The 18,324-nt window shown below is 31.2% G+C and overlaps 1 protein-coding gene across 1 annotated transcript in view; it reads left to right on the top strand.

The window, feature by feature from the left end:
- LOC150088646 (uncharacterized) overlaps positions 1-8,612 on the top strand; it is a 198,042-nt gene extending 189,430 nt beyond the window's left edge. Inside the window, exons 12-13 of the mRNA XM_090370278.1 lie at positions 2,051-2,485; positions 8,276-8,612. Coding sequence (XP_090226404.1) covers positions 2,051-2,259 — 209 coding nt within the window. The 3' untranslated portion in view covers positions 2,260-2,485; positions 8,276-8,612. The remainder of the gene's footprint in view (positions 1-2,050; positions 2,486-8,275) is intronic.
- The last annotated feature ends 9,712 nt before the right edge of the window (positions 8,613-18,324 follow it).

Below are 18,324 nucleotides of genomic sequence, written 5' to 3'. Positions count from 1 at the left end.
TAAAAATGGATTTTGAAGCATTTATATACACATATAGACAGTGTTTTTGGTTAAATATGTAACTAGACCAGTGTGTGTTACCTGTAATTCAATATGTATATAGTCACTATGAATATGCATACTACCTGTAATTCAGTGTTACCTGTAATTCAATATGTATATAGTCACTATGAATATGCATACTCTTCTGGCTTCAGCCTTCTTGAGATTGAATGAAATTTATTTATATTTCCTGATTTGTTGTATTTCAGATTTTAACAACTGATTTGTTACTTATATTTTATACTTATTCATTTTTAATGGTCAGCTCACACAACATAGCACATCACACATCACTTTTCCAGCAATGATATAAAAATTTCTTGCATTGATATCCAGTGTAGTATTAATGCTGTACATCAGTGACATGACCAACATTCTTAAAGATAATGTTGATTGTGTTGTGTTATGTCTATGCTGCTATGTGTTTAGATAGTGTGAATAATTAAACATTTGCTACGAGACATTTCACCTTAGTGCCTTAGTATTTTATTAGTTAATATTATTATTCATATCTTCTGAAATGATAGTGAAAAATTGATAGAATGTGTGAGAAAAGAACTGAAACACAAAATCATGTGCTCTATTTTTGTGTATTGTTTTACAGTTGTCTATAGCAATACATTAGAAGTTCTCTCCATTGGTTACTCTGTTTTTTATAGAAACATGAATCCAAATGAATTTAATAGGCTTGATTTTCACCCAAAGAACTGTACAAACTAACTTATGTGAAAGCTTATTAAACAAGGTTAAAAAGCTCATCAATCAACAGATGCTAAGAGATCTGAGAGTAGCACCTCAATAGACTGTTATAATTTGTAATGGCCGGAAAAAACACACACACACACACACACACACACACACCACACACACACACACACACACCACACACACACACACACACACACACACACACACACAACACACTCTCTCTCTCTCTCTCCTCTCTCCTCTCTCTCTCTCTCTCTCTCTCTCTCTCTCTCTCTCTCTCTCTCATAGTGCCTTCATATAAACATGACAGATATATGCACGCAGGTCATTATTATATATTTATTATAATTTAATTTGGTTATTCAAATACAGTCGATTCCGGTTGTTTGGAACACATCAGGACTAGTGCATTTTGGCTCGATTAAGCGGCTGCCCCAATTATGCGAAGTTTCACATAAATAGTTAAAAATATAGTGGGAACCCCCCACTTTACAATTGGTTCACTGTACAATCAAATCACGTTACAATGGACTCGCCATAGTAACGTACTGTTCACTATACAAAGTGTAGTAAGCTCCGGTCATTGTGATGATGTTTGTGAATTGAATTTTAATTCTATTAAACAGCGATTCTAATTAGCGAAAATAGGAGGAATATTATCCACAGGCTATAAAAGTAAAGATATATTAAGCACAAATTTACCCTTTATTACCTTATCAATTAAAAAATTAAATGGTACGTGATAATCGGAATAATTAATACCTACTGTAATATGTACATACTAACTAGTTTACATTTCTGTTCACTGACATTTGTGTGTGGGTTAAAATTTAAAACAGTAAAAAGATAAGCAATCAATAACAAAGAACACGGCGCACAAATTGCAAGTAACACAATACGCGCAAGTGAGAACATAGTAACAAGTTACGAAGCTTTAAAAACAGGGATGAAGAAAATAATCTGAAAATTAATTTTTTTATGATTGAAGATTTCATGGTAAACATATTTCACCATAATAACCCACAGAATTCCAGCTGTCGGTATTATCGCAAATTCAATAAGATTGAGTTTTTTTTAGTGCAATCTATCAAAAGTGCAATCTATCAAAATAAACAGCTGCTCCTATTAACTGGTGGCCCAAATAACCAGAATCCACTCTAAATACAATAAAAATTATTTCTATAAATTATAAATATTCAATTTTATTGGAGCTAATTATTTATTTATTTTTGTATTATTATTATTTTTTTAATGTAATGAGAACTTTTTGTATCCTCTAATTACTCTGATTGTCTCTTAGGTAAAAAAGCGCAAACTGGAGATGAGGATGAGCCTATCAGTTGTACCTTAAATGACAGCTTGGTTAATGATGAGTCAGATGAATACCAACCAGCAGAATCAGCTTCTGACTGGGACCCAGAAGGAGACAGTGGAGGTGAAGATGTAAAAAGTCTGGTCAAAGAAGCCAAGGGTTTTGTTAAGAACAAAAAAATGCAGAAACAAGTTTGAGTCAAAGTGCTACAGAACTATTATCATTAAACACCCAGTTTCTGCTGCAGTGTAGTTTGCCACTAAAAGCAACTCTGCAATGTTGAGGTATGTCCAAGAGTATTTCGAGGTTCTGCAAGTCATTTCCCCATGTGCATGAAGATGGGAATGCTTATTGTCACTCTTTACCTCCAATATCAAAGGTGTGCATTAAGTATTATAAGAAATCTACCACCCCACCTATTAGGTAATTTAATATGGAATGAGCTTTTTATTAAAGATAAGTAGTTTATTTGCTGTATAGGAAGTTGAGTTTGTGATAAAGGCTGATGAATTCTTGCTTTGCATTTTCTAATATGCAGAGGTTATTGGGAAATATAACAAAATGTTCTTCCATTCCCTTCCCCCCTCTCTAAAAAAATACCACTGATAATTCTAAGCCATTTCATCAGTACAAAAGCACTGAAATGTAAATTATAAATATGCCATTAACTTGATTTGATTATATTTTATTAATTAAAAGTTGTGACTTACTTGTTAGCAGTCGGTTTGTTGTTTATTTAAAATTTTTTTTTTTTTTATTTGTTTTGCATTACATTTGCAAAATATAATACGTGTATATTTTAGTCATCACGTATGGAATTATTTTTATATTTGCTCTGTATAGAGACGTGTTCAAGTAGAAGTTGAATTGCTACTAAACTTGTCTATGTAAGTGCATATCTACATATTTAAAGAGTCACTAAAATATTGAAGGAGGGATTAATTGATAGGAACAAAATAAGACACTGTCTTTTGTGAGCCAATCACATTTTGGTTACACAAGATTTTTGTGCTGCCTTCTTCCCTCCCTTCCCTTTTATTTTTTAATAAATTGAAGAAACCTTCTGAAAATCTCATTAATGAAAATGCCCTTTGTATCTTATTTTTAATGGTAAAAAGATATTTTTCCATGAAGAAATTTAATATATATAAATAGAAAAATATTTGATAAACAGAAACAGTTTATTAAAAGAAATATCTGAAAAAATTGTAATTTTCAGCTGAACAAATAGATATTTAAACCATGTGGGGATTTTGATTTGAGACTTATTAGAGTAGTTAAGAAATAAACAATAAGCTAATTTTTATTACATCTGTAATTATTTTCATTCATTAATTTCAGTGATGAATTTCAGAATTTTGAAATTTTAATTCTTAATTAGTAATATAGGCAATATGTTTGGGTGCTGCATATAAATTATATTTGCTTATAAGCTGCTACTGTACTGTTTCTTATTAAATCATTCTATTGTTATATTGTTATTCCATTTTGGTATAATTTTTACTGTTATCAGAATTGATATTCTTAGCATATTTTAGTTAATAAAAGTGTTTATGGTTTCTCAATTAGTGATTACCAGCCTATGATCCCTGATTTTTTTCCGATTAACCACTCTTTAAATGAGTGGTGAATCAGGAAATAGTTGAGTATGAGTGAAGAATAAATACTACAAGATGTCACGAGGAACTTAATTTGGTGCCACCAAAATATATAATATGCAAAGGTATAACATGTTTATATCTATAAAATATATCTAAATTGATAGCAACTAGGAAAGTTTTTAGTTCTCCCTTCCTCCCTCCCAAAATATTTATAAACGTGTTCATGTATCTAAAACCAGTTATCTGATAGAATTTTAAAATATGATAATTCAGTAACTGGACTCCATTACCATCATCATGGACAAAAATATTTTCCACTTTGGGCTTGGAAGTGCAGTTATTCATTCTTTATTACCTACTTTATTCAGTCATCAGTGTACTTCTCTCTTTTGATTTGAATTTTCACATTTTCAGTGACATTTTTGCAGCTTTTGCATCCCTCATCTTTTACTTTTCACAAATTTCATGATACAGTGACTTAAGTAATTACTAAATATTTCTTCTGATATGATTATTGAAAGTCATAATTATGCAGATTGTGTAGAGTACAACACTGCATGAAAACATATTGGGCCAGGTATTACAACCTTTATTTTAAGGTCTTCAGTGTGTTATAGCAATTAAAAACTTTGGTTATAGGTTACATAATTGATTGGGAAAAAAATGAGAGAATTTAGTGAGCAGTGGCTTCTGCTGATTGCTCCTAAACCAGTGGCTATTTCTCATACTTGGGATGTGGGGGTGGGGGGGATTGCTGGTCATCTGATATTGGCTTCACTTTTGTGCAGTTGTTTTGGTGGAACCAGTTATTGTTCATTGTGATACTTTTGTTGGAGTTGGTAGAGCAGTTGAGTTGGATAGAAATAGAAGAGGAAGAAGTTTTGAGAGAAACTGAGAACAGGAATTGCCAGTGAAGAAGTGGTGTACATGAGGTGGGGGATCTTTTGCTGGTATTAGATGTAGGGATCCTAACCCCCTCCCCCTCAAGTAGAATATCCCACAAGAAAACTCACCACAAAGATAAGGGTTGTTAATGCTTGACCCAGTTTTGATCAAGCATTAACAACCCTTATCCATTATAAAAAATATTTCTTGATTATTTTTTTACTCATTGGAGAAATTAGTCGCCATTGGCTTACAGCTATTGACTGACATTTCCAATCTGTTTTATTAGGTTGATTATACTGGCTAACAAGCTTACTTATAAATCCTATAATATTGTAAGCTGTTACAAATTCAAAGGCTAATTCATTATAGACAACTGATTTAGCAGTATTTTTAAGTTTGAGTGGTAATCATTTCCATTCAGTTTTAAAATTGAATTTATAACTATTATAGATTATTTAAGATTTTTATTCATTATTGTTGATGATATTTGATGTAGGTTAATGACAGCAAATGTATTATTTTTATCTCCCTGAATATATATATATATATATTCCCCCCCCCCCCTTTTTTTTTTCTTTTCTTGTTTTGCCTGGTGCTGTATAAGCCTTGCTTCCTTGCATCATACTAATACTGCCAATACTAATACTAATTTTGGAAGAACCTGAACCTTTTGTGTTTCATATTTTTTTATTAATTAACTTTATTTGAATATAGAGAACCTGAGAAACTAAATTTGAATTACTTATTGAATTGTTGAAAGAGTATTTAGTTCAGAATTTGCAATTTTTTTTTTTTTTTTATTTGGCGTGCTATCCATTTGTAAAACACATATTTATTTGTCTGCATCATGCAGAGGACAGGACTGTAAAGAGTATATTAAATTTCAGATATTTCTGTCTCTTTTTCATGCACATTCAGACAAAAATTCAGTAGTGTGCACTATGTGCATCATTTATTTTTATTTTCCTCTCTTCTTCTGTCCCTCCCTCATTGCCATTATATTAGGTCTTTTTATTTTGATCCTGTTTTTTTCCCCACACCCACACTCCATTATCAGTTCTCTATTAGAGCTCTTTTAATCATCATCTATTGTTCTTAAGAATAGGAAAATAAGACCTGAACATTAAGTTACTTTTTGTTTTTCCTGAAAATATAGTTTTTGGATTTTGCTTAACTTGCTTTTTTTTATTATTGCAAATTTATTGTTTAGTGTGTAATAAACAAAATATCAGATCTTCATTTTATTGCCACCTTCATTTCTCTTTATAATATGATATGTTTATTTAATTCACTTTTCTTTCATTATCTTCATTTCAGAACCTTCTTTTGCAAACAAAAAAGATACATAAAATAAAGATCAAAACATTTCATATTGTACTGCAAAAAAAAAAAAAAAAAAAAAGTAACATAACATAAGTTAATGGATGTTAAACCTGAGATTAACTTATTCCTTCAGGTTTTTGTATAATTTCTTTTATAATTCAGATTTTTTTTTCAGGTTTATTTTATAATTTTAGATTAAGTGAAAATTTAGCTTTCATGCAGAATTTTTGTGTATATATAGGACAACTTTTTATTCATCAAACCATTTTAGCTGCTTACAAAAATAAAAAAGAAAAGGGAAAATTGTCATCACACACCTTGTTAATTATTTAAAGTGATTGTATATGTAGGATATACCAGTCTCAAATCAAAGCATAGTCAGTAGTCACCTAGTGAAATGATGTATTGAAGTCAAATAATGAAATTTCACTGTGTGGCTTATAGAGTGTCTGTGGAGATTGAAAATTCCTCTTGCTGTATTGCCTCCTTCAAACTATCAACCATCCAGGGTTTTGAACACTTTGTCTATGAGCTATCCCCATAGAAAATATTTGCTTGAGTTTTAATTGGTGACAGAGATGATTATGCAAAACCTCTATCATTTAATATCAGGATCTCTTTGGGCATACTGTTTCCTTCAGAAATCGCAAATACCTGCTGTGGGAAGAACTATCTGTTTAGAACCAGGTTTCATTGGTAATAATCCAAAACTGATATCAAAATGAACAAAATCATTCAGCAAAACATCAAGATAATTATGCTTCAGAAGTGACTGCATCTTCATTAAACACAGATTTGAAGATGCCAGTACTGGAGAGGGACTGCCAGTAATTGCAATGGATTGCAAGAATTTTTTAAAGCTCAATAAAGTGTAGTTTTTTTTTTAAAATAAGCCAAATGAATCTGAAGAAAACGAGTGTCATCACAAAACTATTTAAGATTGGACCGGGGTTCAAGCCCGTGACCACCAAATACGGAGGATGCAGAAAGGTTGGAATGACCACCGCCATATCCCCCAGAGCAATATGGCCTTAGTTGCTTGATGCTCCTAAAAACCAAATAACAACAACAACAAAACCACATTATTTAAAATGTGTAACTCATTTCCATGAACATTAGAAATACAATGCAAAACACATTTGTTTCCTGATTTCACTTAAAAGATGAGATAACTGAAATTTTGAAGTAATATTTTAGTAAGTCAGAATGTCAGATTTTTCTCGCTGTGCTATAGTTAATATTCATGTTTTATGAGAAATGTTACAAGCTTCTCTTAGAACTCTTCAGTAACATTTGCTTGGGTTCATTCATTACATTAGACTTGCATATGGGTGACTTAACACATCATTTCTGCTGATCAGTAAGGCAATCCATTTCTTAACTGAATGCCAGGCAGTATTTTTTTTTTTTTTTTTGTGTGCTTGTGTTATGTAAGCAAACTCTGCAGAATTTCCATTTTTGTAGTACTCTTTCACATTGAATACTCTAGGTCACCATGGTGTGATTGAGTTAAAATGGAACTGCTCCAAAGTTGCCAACACGAATTTTTCACTGCAAGGATTAGAAAAATAGTATGTAATTAAAATGGTTTGGTGAATAGAAACTCAGATCTAGAAAGACTGGATTTTATTTAAGTTCAGTTATGAGAAGTTAATTATTATGCTTTGAGGTTGATATTCTTACAAATTACCAAGTAACAGAAAATATGGCAAACAGAGATCCTTTCATATTCATACACAATTCATAAATCGTTGATATTTTACTGATATTGTTAATGATATGGCTAAGCATGAGCTCTTTAGTTTAAACCGACCTAAAAATAACATTTGGTTTAATAATTAATAACATAGCTGTACCAATTGCAAACAAGTCACACAAACCTTTTACTTTTATATACCTTCTGATGCAGAATATGTTTAAAAATATATTTGGGAAAAATTTTTAAGGAAATGTGCCACATTTTATCTAAAAAAAATTCTAATAAAAAGACTATACTTGTCTCTTGTAATGAAATCTTATATAATATTGTATAACTGTTTTGTTAGTCATTTTAAGAGTAATTTCTGTCTCTCATCAAAACTGTTGTAATATCTTCTGTTATTCTTATGCTTCAATCTTTTTAAACAGTTTTTACTAAACTAAAGATAATTGAAGCTTAGTAAATAAATAAAAAACAGTTTTACTAGTCAGTTTTTAAAGAAATGCTTATTTTCTGATTGATACTATGATCATTTTATCAGAGGATATATATATAGGTGTTTTTTTTTTTTTTTTTTTTTTTGTTTCTTTGTTTTTTTTGTAATATTCTTAATGTAATTTGTGGTTATACATGTCACTTTACCACAAGCATTGAAGCATGTTTTTATGATGCTTCATCACTGAAACAGGATTTGTTTTACAGTTCATTACAGGAAACTTAACAAGTAATCGAATAGAAGATTAGATATCACCAAATATACATGTAATTTTCATGTGCATGCTTAGTTGTCAAGCAGTGATGCAGCGTAACACTTGAATGCTGTTGACACAGTTAATACCCAGTGTAACTAACTGATCTTGGATAGAAGAGATAGGTCCCCACCTTCCATGAGTTATTCCAGCATAGGTCCCTACCCTGTGAGCTATTCCAGTTCAGTCTACACAACTTGCAGGTTGTCCTGTGAACAAACACACTTATACCAACATAATGCACAATAAAGAGCATATGAACTGGTGCACTCTAAAGTGGTTGATGCATCGGAAACTTCTACAACCAGTGAACCTATCTTGTGTAATTAGAAATTTTAGCCACAGAACAATAATAAATACATTCATTTTTAATTAGGATTATTTTTGTTGCAGTTTCAGTAAGAGGAAATAATTTCCACTTTTGTTTAATAATGCGGAATAAAAGTGATCAAATGAATTCATTTGTTTATTTGATGATAATTTAAATTTTTTATAGATAGAACTGAATAAACAAAATTTTGGTAATAAAATTCTATTGCAGTTTTTCAGTGGTGCAATGTGTATGTTTATACATATGCACAATTGCATTGGTGCATTACTCTTGTACATGGAAGGATTAATTGCCCTACATTTGTCCTTACAAATTATCATTTAAGATTCCATTTTTTCTCATTTCCACAAAGCTATATGATATGGGGTAATAGTTTTAGTTTTATTTAAAGTAATTAATTTAATTGAATCTACAGTATATATGATCAAATCTGAGAACTCATCATTTGTGTGAAGTTTCCTGAATTATTGGCTACAGTCAAATTCTAACATTTAAATTTTTGGAACTTAGTTTTAAAATGCAAAACCTGAATATTCAGATTTGTGATACTGTCATCAGAATGAATGGTTTTAGTTTCGCCTGTATGTATTATAAAAATAATAGTTTGCAAGAGGTCAGGTTCAAATATATTATATAAGGTGGATCCATAAAGTAATAAGATTAATTTTATAAATGACCGTACTTTTATTGTTTTATTAGTGAACTTTACTCCTTTAAAGAAGTCACTTGTGAAGCTGTAAATTTAATCAGTTGTCAAAAACATCTCTGAAACCTTCTTTTGAATTTTTTAAAGCACTAATATTGAGCACCTTTAGAGCATTTCATGTCCTCTTGTATTATCTTTCCCAGAAAAACCATTTACCCTTTTTTTGAGTTTTTCAACTTAGGAAGAAGAAATAAATTGTAAAGAGTCAAATCTGTTGAATAAGGTTGATGTATATTTTACCCGATTTTCTTTTTTACCAGTGTTACATAAAGCATGTTTGTGAGTTCACACATTGTCATGGTAAAGAATCCATCTTGGAAGAAACATTTTAATGAGAATATAATATTCTCATTGCCACAAAGTTTATTCAACAGCTACGTTGTTTTGTGTGTAATAAAGATTTCCCAAACTTTATGCAAAATGTAATGTTCGATCTTAATTCTAACAGGTGATCAGTAATTCTCATTTTTATCACACAAAAAGATTTTTGTGAAACTTGCCACTATAGTGGATAACAGTCATCTTAATTCTTTTCTGAATACCATTAATACATGATGAAACAAGTCAGAACAGCTCCATAGGCAACTTTCCTTTTGTAGCCTCCCCCCCAGAGTTACATAAAACTGATCTCATTACTTTATGGCAGCTTGATTTTATTCATATTATTCATTTTATTCATAAATAATTATTTATTAATCAAATATAATATATATATATATTTTTTTTTTTTCTGGCTATCACTAACTTGTTAGCAGACTGTTTATTTAGAATTACTCACCTCTGCGGATGCAGAAGTGAGTAACTTTAAATGCATGTAAGAAAAAATTAAAATAAAAAAAATAATAAATAAATGATTAAGAAGACCACCCATTCAAAATGCATTGACTCAGTATCAAAAAATATGTGCATTTTCTAATGGATAATGGCTTCATGGTCGTTTATTTTATTATTATTTTTTTTTATGCTTTCTATATATATGCACAAGTAGAAATATGTGAGTCACTTTAAATAAAGCTCTGCTATTAATTTAACAATTGGCTACAAAGTAACTAGAAGCTTTTGGGCTATAATTTAACAGTATTTAGTTCTCATTAAATCATGATACTGCTTGATTCCTAGTAATTTTTCTTTAATCAAAAACTGGTGTGTGTGTGTGTGTGTGTGTGTGTGTGTGTGTGTGTGTGCACGTGCATATTCATGCATCTTCAACTCATGAAACAAGAGTTTTGCGTCTTTTAAAATAGATTCCTCTGAGACCAACAGTTATCACTAAAGTGAATTACTATTTCTTTCTACCATCTTAATCCACAAACCGTGATCTTTTAATCTTTTCTTACTTCTCTGGAATTATGACCAGAAGATTGAGCTATATATGTATTAAATTTGAATTAACATTGTATTTAACATGCTCCTGCTACTTTGATTTTACTATTTTGTTATCCATATTTAAAATGTGTTGTTGGCATTGATGATCTGGAACAGAGGTAGCCAACCTGTGGCCCACAAAGCTGTTGTCATTGTCCCTACCAATATGAAAAAAACATTTAATATTTTATTTTTTTAAGTAAAAAAATAAGGTAAGAAAATGATTATATAACCGATGTAAAAAAAATTGGCAATGAAACTGAAAATAAATAGGTGCAGCCAAATTTTGGCATCGTATCAGCATTGTTTTCACTCTGGTTTCCTTCACTTCATATATTGATATAATTAATTGATATAAATGCAATTATTGTTTAATACATAAAAAAATTACGACATTTATCTTCACATTCTTCATAGTTGAAGGTCAGTTATCTCTGGATATGTTCCTTTTCTTTGAAAGGTAATTACTAACGTGATTAATTTCAAACACATCCTTGGTTAAGAATATGTCTAGTACTATAAATCTCCCCTACTCTTATTTACATGTTTTTGACCCAAAACAAAGGTAGTCATATACCATTATATTTACCATCAGCTTAAAGATAAGGAACAAAAAGAGCAGGGGTATTGATTTGGCATATGCATAGTGTATCATCATCAAAACAGCTTGGAAAGCACTGATGTGCAGTTTAAATTTCACTTTTTTGCCAGAAATTATGACCTAAGTTTCAGAGTGATAGGAATTTTAATCTGACTCATATTTATTATCTTCTAAGTTAATTTAGTGCAAAAGTAGAGGTGCTAGTGAGCTTCTTGGGATATTGATTCTGTGAGGATAAACATTTATTCATTAACCTATATTAAATTTTTTTTTTTTTTTTATTTACACTTGGCATAAAATTCCTTTATGTAATTAGTAAAATCATTTACATTAAGTGCAGGTTAATATTGATTCTGGTGGATCTACCCTTAAGTGGCATGCAACGCATTTCCAATATAATAATAATATGTGGAAAGATGAAGGAAAAGGTTGGCCACCCTCAGATCTAGACAATGGACAAAGATTTCTGAACCTTTCTCTCTCTCTAAGACATTCCAAATTTGTGGTTGACCCATGAATTACAATATAAGTAAAATGTCCATTTATTAGAATATCTTTGTAATTTGAGCTGTTCTGATTTCTGTTGAAGACATCACAAGTATTTTTATGTTCTCAAACTGTTGGTGGCAGTTGGATAATGGATGAGCTAGGAAAATTATTAATATTGAAATATCATCAGAATTATTTCTCAGTTTTCTTGGTACAATAAAACATAATTTGTTCAAGATGAATCTACATTGTATTCCATATTTGTGGTTGGAAATTGAAAAACTAGATTTGTAATATGTCAGGTAAGTCTCTTTTTAAAACAGTTCCAGTACATAGCATTATTAAGAACCCTTACTTAATCTTTCAGTTAAAGAATGAATTTGTTAAGTAGCATTTTCAAAGAAGGGAAACAAAAAGTGAGAGACATTGAAATGCAAAAAACAAAATTTCTGAAGTAATTGCAATTGCCTACATAAAGAATGCTTTTGATTTATGGCACTTTTAAGTTCCAAAATGCCAATGCATTCTAAGATAACTTGAATATTGTAAGTATTTGTAGTTTTTGAAGTAGTAATTAAGATGAGATTACAGTTTTCTTTTTCCTAATGAGTTTTTCTTAAATGATATTCTAATATCATATCCTGTAATATTTATAGTTTATTATTGTACAGATTAGGCATAACTTCATTTTGTAAGTAGCAGTGGGCAAATTAGATTTGCCATTTGCTACTTACTGCATCAATTGTATATTGTGGATGCACTTCACCACAGGTTTTCTCAGTATTGCACAACTTTAAATAAAGAGCTCTGCTCCAAGAGAGAACTATATTGCACTTTATTTGAACTGTATGCTATCATCCATTCCACAGTTTTGGTTCTATGTAGACCTCATCGGTGGATAAGTAGGCACCAGAAAGACCTGAACAACCCAGTAGTAAGATATGCAAGATCTGTTAACTTAGTTTTGTTATTGCTGTTTACAAAATAAGACTTTTTGGCCTAAATTTACATAAGTTTTTGACCACTGTGCCATCTTGGATCTCACATATTGGGGATATATTTCATCATTGGATTATTCAGGTCTTTGTGGTGCCTATTTACTGATGAGGACCCCAAAGGGGCCAAACTGCAGTATACACTTTAAATAAATATAATATACTTCTTTCTTAGAGCACTGTTTTTAGAGTGCATTTACTGATTCAACTTCTAGTGAAATGCTTCTACAGTATAATATCAATGCATTAAGTAACAAACTAGTTTGTTCATTGTTACATACAAAATAAGGCATTGCTCTAAATTCACTTGATTTACTGAGTAAATTTGCTATTTGCCCAATCCAAAATTGTGAACTGCATTAGTTATATAGGATTACATGGCCAGCAACCTTTTCCATCATTGATCTACTTTAAAAATAAACAAGGTCTCTAGATCAGTCTCTCACAGTTTAAGTGTATCTTAAATAAAATAGCTGGTTGTATAACAGTTATTATTGTTATTAATGAGATTACTAGCAATGTTTTGCAAGCAAAAAAGTAGTAGAAGATATTTAACTCTTGACAGCATGATTTATTTAAACACCACAGTTTTTAAAAAATCAAGGAACTGCAATGCAATACTAATGGAAATGTGGGAGCATGCTGCAGCTGGCCTGCAAAATGTGTACTGTGGGATGCCATTAGGTGACTCTATCCAAACACACCAACCCAATAATCCCCAGACTTAGGTGTTGATGATATTCAAATATCATTATTGTATATTAATATTATGTGCAAACAAATTTTGTAATACTTATTAAAACTTTGGGGAATGTTTGGTTTATTTTTTATGTGTACATATATTGATATTTCTTTGTACCACAATTTACTAGTCAACTGCAGTTCATCTTTTTCCAGCCACTGCCCAACACTATGATAGTTAATAAGTGTAAGTTCAACCTTTGGAAAAACTGATTTTGGCAAGGTCTGAAATAAATCTCACATGCCAACTGTAATTAAACAGTCATGAAATGAGCTCTTAGCAATATTTGAAAAAATTAATTCTCCCGGTATCTAGGGTGTGCCCTTAAATATTGCCCAATATTTAAAAATTGAATTTTCACTTTATACTCTTGTGGCCAAATAGAGTCAGTGGAATTTGTAAGATAGATACTACAAGAATATTAACATATTTTGCAGTATCATATGGATTTGAACATGTGTCATAAGTAACTTTATACTTGTACACCGACCATGTATGTGGCCATCAACAAAAAGTTTTTAAAGATTATTCAAAACTATTAGGATATTTTTAAAACCTCTCTTCATTATTTAAACTGAACTCTGTATTCTTTTCTTGTGTTTTTCTCTTTATTTGAACACTATTATCTATTTTAAGAAACAGACATTATTTTGTATAGTTCCACCCCAGAACCTTATGAAATAGTTTCTCTAATTGCTATATAAATCAGAAATCTAGAAAACTTGAGAAAGGCACTTTTTTGCCATATAAACATTTTAAAAATGATATTTTACAACAAAATACTGCAAGGAAACTGATGGTCATATTGATGACCATAAGTTCATTAGGCAAGCTGCAGGTACAGGGCATACCTTTAAATCATTTACGACTGAATACACATTTATATATAAATGTAACGATTATTTAACCGTTAAGTGAGCTAAATGAACTTTGGTGCAATAGCTACTAAACTTAGAAGTACATGATATACAAATAAAATGTTAATGCATTTATATTTCAAGAATTAAGTTATAAAATTCACACAGAATCACTATATAGTGTTAGAGAATTTTGTTTGATACAAATGACATCATTGGTAACCTTCCAAGGAACTATGTGACTGAAGTTACAGAGGAAATAACATGTCTGTGTTGCTTGTCAGGAAAACATGAAGTTATGACCCATCTTTGCTGAAAGACAAAATGATGCAGGTACAGGGCATACCTTTAAATCATTTACAACTGAATACACATTTATATATATAAATGTAATGGTTATTTAACTGTTAAGTGATCTAGAGTTTTGCGGTTGTTACTTTCACTGGGTTACTGGCCATCCATCACAGTGCAGCAGAATTAGTTTCCTATCATTGTGTCTGCCTCATTAGGATTCATAGGTCTCATCTTAACTCCAAGTTTTATAGGTTAAGATTATTTTCCCAGTGAAATGTGGGTAACAAACTCTTTGTATCTGATGAAACAAATTCTGTACAGCTGTTCTGACAGCAAAATTTATTATTTAATTCTTTGAAATGTAATTGCATTAAAATTTTTTTGTATAAAATTTAGTATATATTGTATTAATCTGAGTTTAGCTACCAGTTATGTGTTGCTGTTAAGAATTAATTCTTGAGCAGTAGATTTCTTTTACCTGAAGTCTAGTTCAGTTCAGTTCCTCACCGTTCGATTAGGAAGTAAATGAAGTATCTACCAACAGATTTTATTAATAAGAGTTATAACAATATTGGTGAACAAGGTAAACTTGTTCATTCACTAGGATAATTAACAATAGTTGAGATGTGTATATTATTTAATCATTATATTGGTATAGTATCGAAAAACATTTCTGAAAAAGTGCTGCCTCGGTGTTAATTATTTTTAGAGGTGGTTAAAGAACTTTCTTTTTCTAATTAGAGTGAGCGGAAAAATGTAAAAGCCCAGTGTGATTTCCAAATTTACTAATTTTATTATTATTATTTTTTATTCTATCTTTTAACCTGATAATAAAAAAAAATGCAAGAATTCTTGTTCTCAGATTATTTCTGGTTAATAATTTTTTTTGCATGTTCTGTTGCTTTTAGGAATTTATAGATACATTTATTAAATTTCCTAATAGTACTCACTCATCTTGGCATAAATTACTTTGAATTAGACTATCTTATAATTTATTAAAATTGATTTGTTATGTATTAATTGTTTGATATGAGTTGCCAGTAATTACTTATATTTTATTATAAACTACTGATAAACTTTTTTTTTTCTTATGTACTATTATTTTTCCTCTAAAATTAAAACTTTATAAACAAAACAGTGCTAGTAAAATTCTTTTATTTTTTTTTATTTGTTTATTTCAGTTGTTTATTCATTTTCTCATTTCTTTATTTAAAATCTTTGTATAGTTTTTAGCTATTCGATTATACTAAACTTTTCTTGTTTATATTTGCCATATAATTATCGATTAGACTGAGTCCATGAATATTTTGTTCTGATCTGATATTATATTGTTCTTTAAGTGTTATGTCTTGTTTCAGATTTATAACTCTCATGATTTTTATTATTATTATTATTATTTATTTATTCATCCAGCTTCATGTTTCAGGTCACTATGAAACCAGATTTACTTATAATGCAGTTATACAGGTAGTCCATAACATCATTTACATATGTAGCTATGTAAATAAAGGCAAACCAAAGTTTGCACAAGGGACATTATATTACATTCTTATTGTGAATAACTCCATAATGGAATAAGTTGCCTTACTTTTAAATAGCCAGCCTTATACTTCCCCTTTCAGGAGAAGTGTAATTCTAATTATTTTCAGTAGAGTGCTGTCACCTGGGTTATAGCATTCCAGGGATTTTTTCCCCCTTGTTGGTGAGTGACTAGGCACCCCAAGTCGGTCTGAGCTGTTGTGACCAAATTGTGCAATATAAGATGTCATAAGGTGTAGAGAGTTATAATATTTATAAATTTAGGTTTTAATTTTTTATTAATTTATAAATTAAGCTTCTAATGAAGCTTAACTCCAAATTTATATGGATTATAACCTATACACCTTACGACATCTTTCATATTGTGCAATTAAGTCACAATTGATTTGTCATCCCTTAGACTCAGGGTGCCTAGTTACCCACCAGTGAGGAGATAAAAATTTCGGAAGTGATGTTGTCTTAGTTATAGCTGTATTGAGAGTAAGTAGCAATATACTTCTCTATTTTTTTTTTTTTTTTTTCTTTTTTCTAATCAGGGGTGCCACTTATTTGAGATTTAAGAATAAGGCAATTTTCAAAGTGATTCACAATATCAGATGTAGTATAATCGATGTTCTGCACTACCTATACAATTGCTTTATATATTCCATAACATAAAGCTTAATAGCCCTAAATTTATATGGATTTTTTATAATGTTGAGTCCTGAGGTCAGCTTGCTTGCTGCATGTCAAAACCAGATGGTTCTGTTGTCACTTCAACCAAGGATAAAGCTGACCTGCTAGCATCCCATTTTTATTCCAACTGACGTATTAATGATCTTGGTAAAACACCTCCCACCATTCCCAACACGCTCCATACAATGCCTCCTATGATCTTCCGTCAAAAGGATGCCAGAAGGATTTTGATGAATCTTGATGCTAAGAAAGCTCCAGGTCCTGATGGTATTTCTCCACTTGTTCTCAAAACCTGTGCTCCTGAACTTACTCCTGTTTTTTGCCACCTTTTTTCACTTTCTTATTCCAAAGGTGTTTTTCCGTCTGCTTGGAAATTTGCTCATATCCAGCCAGTTCCTAAAAAGGGTGATAAATCCCTCCCATCCAATTATCGTCCCATTGAAATTACTTCTACTCTTTCTAAAGTATTGAAGAAATCAATTAACCGCCAACTCTTAAACTACCTAGAAACCTTCCGTCTGATCAACGATCGCCAGTATGGGTTCTGTCAGTGTCGATCCACTGGTGATATTCTGGCTTATGTTACCAATTTATGGACAAATTCAATGGAAAAGTTCAGTGAAAAAAGCAGTTGCTTTTGACATCTCAAAGGCTTTCGATCGTGTTTGGCATAAAGGTCTTCTAAACAAGCTTCCATCTTATGGTTTGCCAACTGTTTTTTGTAATTGGTTATCCATTTTCTCTCTGATCACTCACTGAGGGTGATAGTAGATGGCTCTCTGTCTTCTAACTTCTCCACTAATGCCGGTGTCCCCCGAGGTTCAGTTGTTTCCCCCACTCTTTTCCTCTTGTATATCAATGACCTTCTTCCATTGACTGGAAATCCTATCCATAGTTTTGCCGATGATAGCACGTTGCATTCCACTTTCCATTTTGAGAAACCTTGCCCTGCTCAATCAGCTTCAACTTCTCAAATATCTGCTCCCAGTTCCTTAAATGCCGATCTCCGGGTAATTCTCCAGTGGGGCAAAGACAACTTAGTTGATTTCAATCCTTCTAAAACTCAATCTTGTCTTATATCTTGCACCTATGTCTATCTTTGGTGACACTCCGATTTCTAAGCAAAATGATATATCTCTTTTGGGAATTACCCTGACTTCTAATCTCGCTTGGCACAAGCACATTACAAATATTGCTTTCTCTGCATCTAAAAAACTTGGTTTTCTCTTTTGCTCTCGGCATTACTTTTCTTCCAAACAGCTGTTCACTCTGTAGAAATCTCAAATCCACCCTACCATGGAATATTGTTCCCACATCTGGGGCGGTGTCCCCAAAACCTCTTTCAGGCTTCTAGATTCCATACAGAAGAGGGCAGTTAGCTTAATTAATGACTCCTCTCTAACAGAGT

Source organism: Mastigoproctus giganteus, chromosome 3 (assembly GCF_048544385.1).
Source record: "Mastigoproctus giganteus isolate SK-2022 chromosome 3, ASM4854438v1, whole genome shotgun sequence".
Lineage (NCBI taxonomy): Eukaryota > Metazoa > Arthropoda > Arachnida > Uropygi > Thelyphonidae > Mastigoproctus > Mastigoproctus giganteus.
The sequence above is the reverse complement of the archived record's forward strand: the minus strand, read 5'-3'. Positions and strand labels throughout refer to the sequence as shown.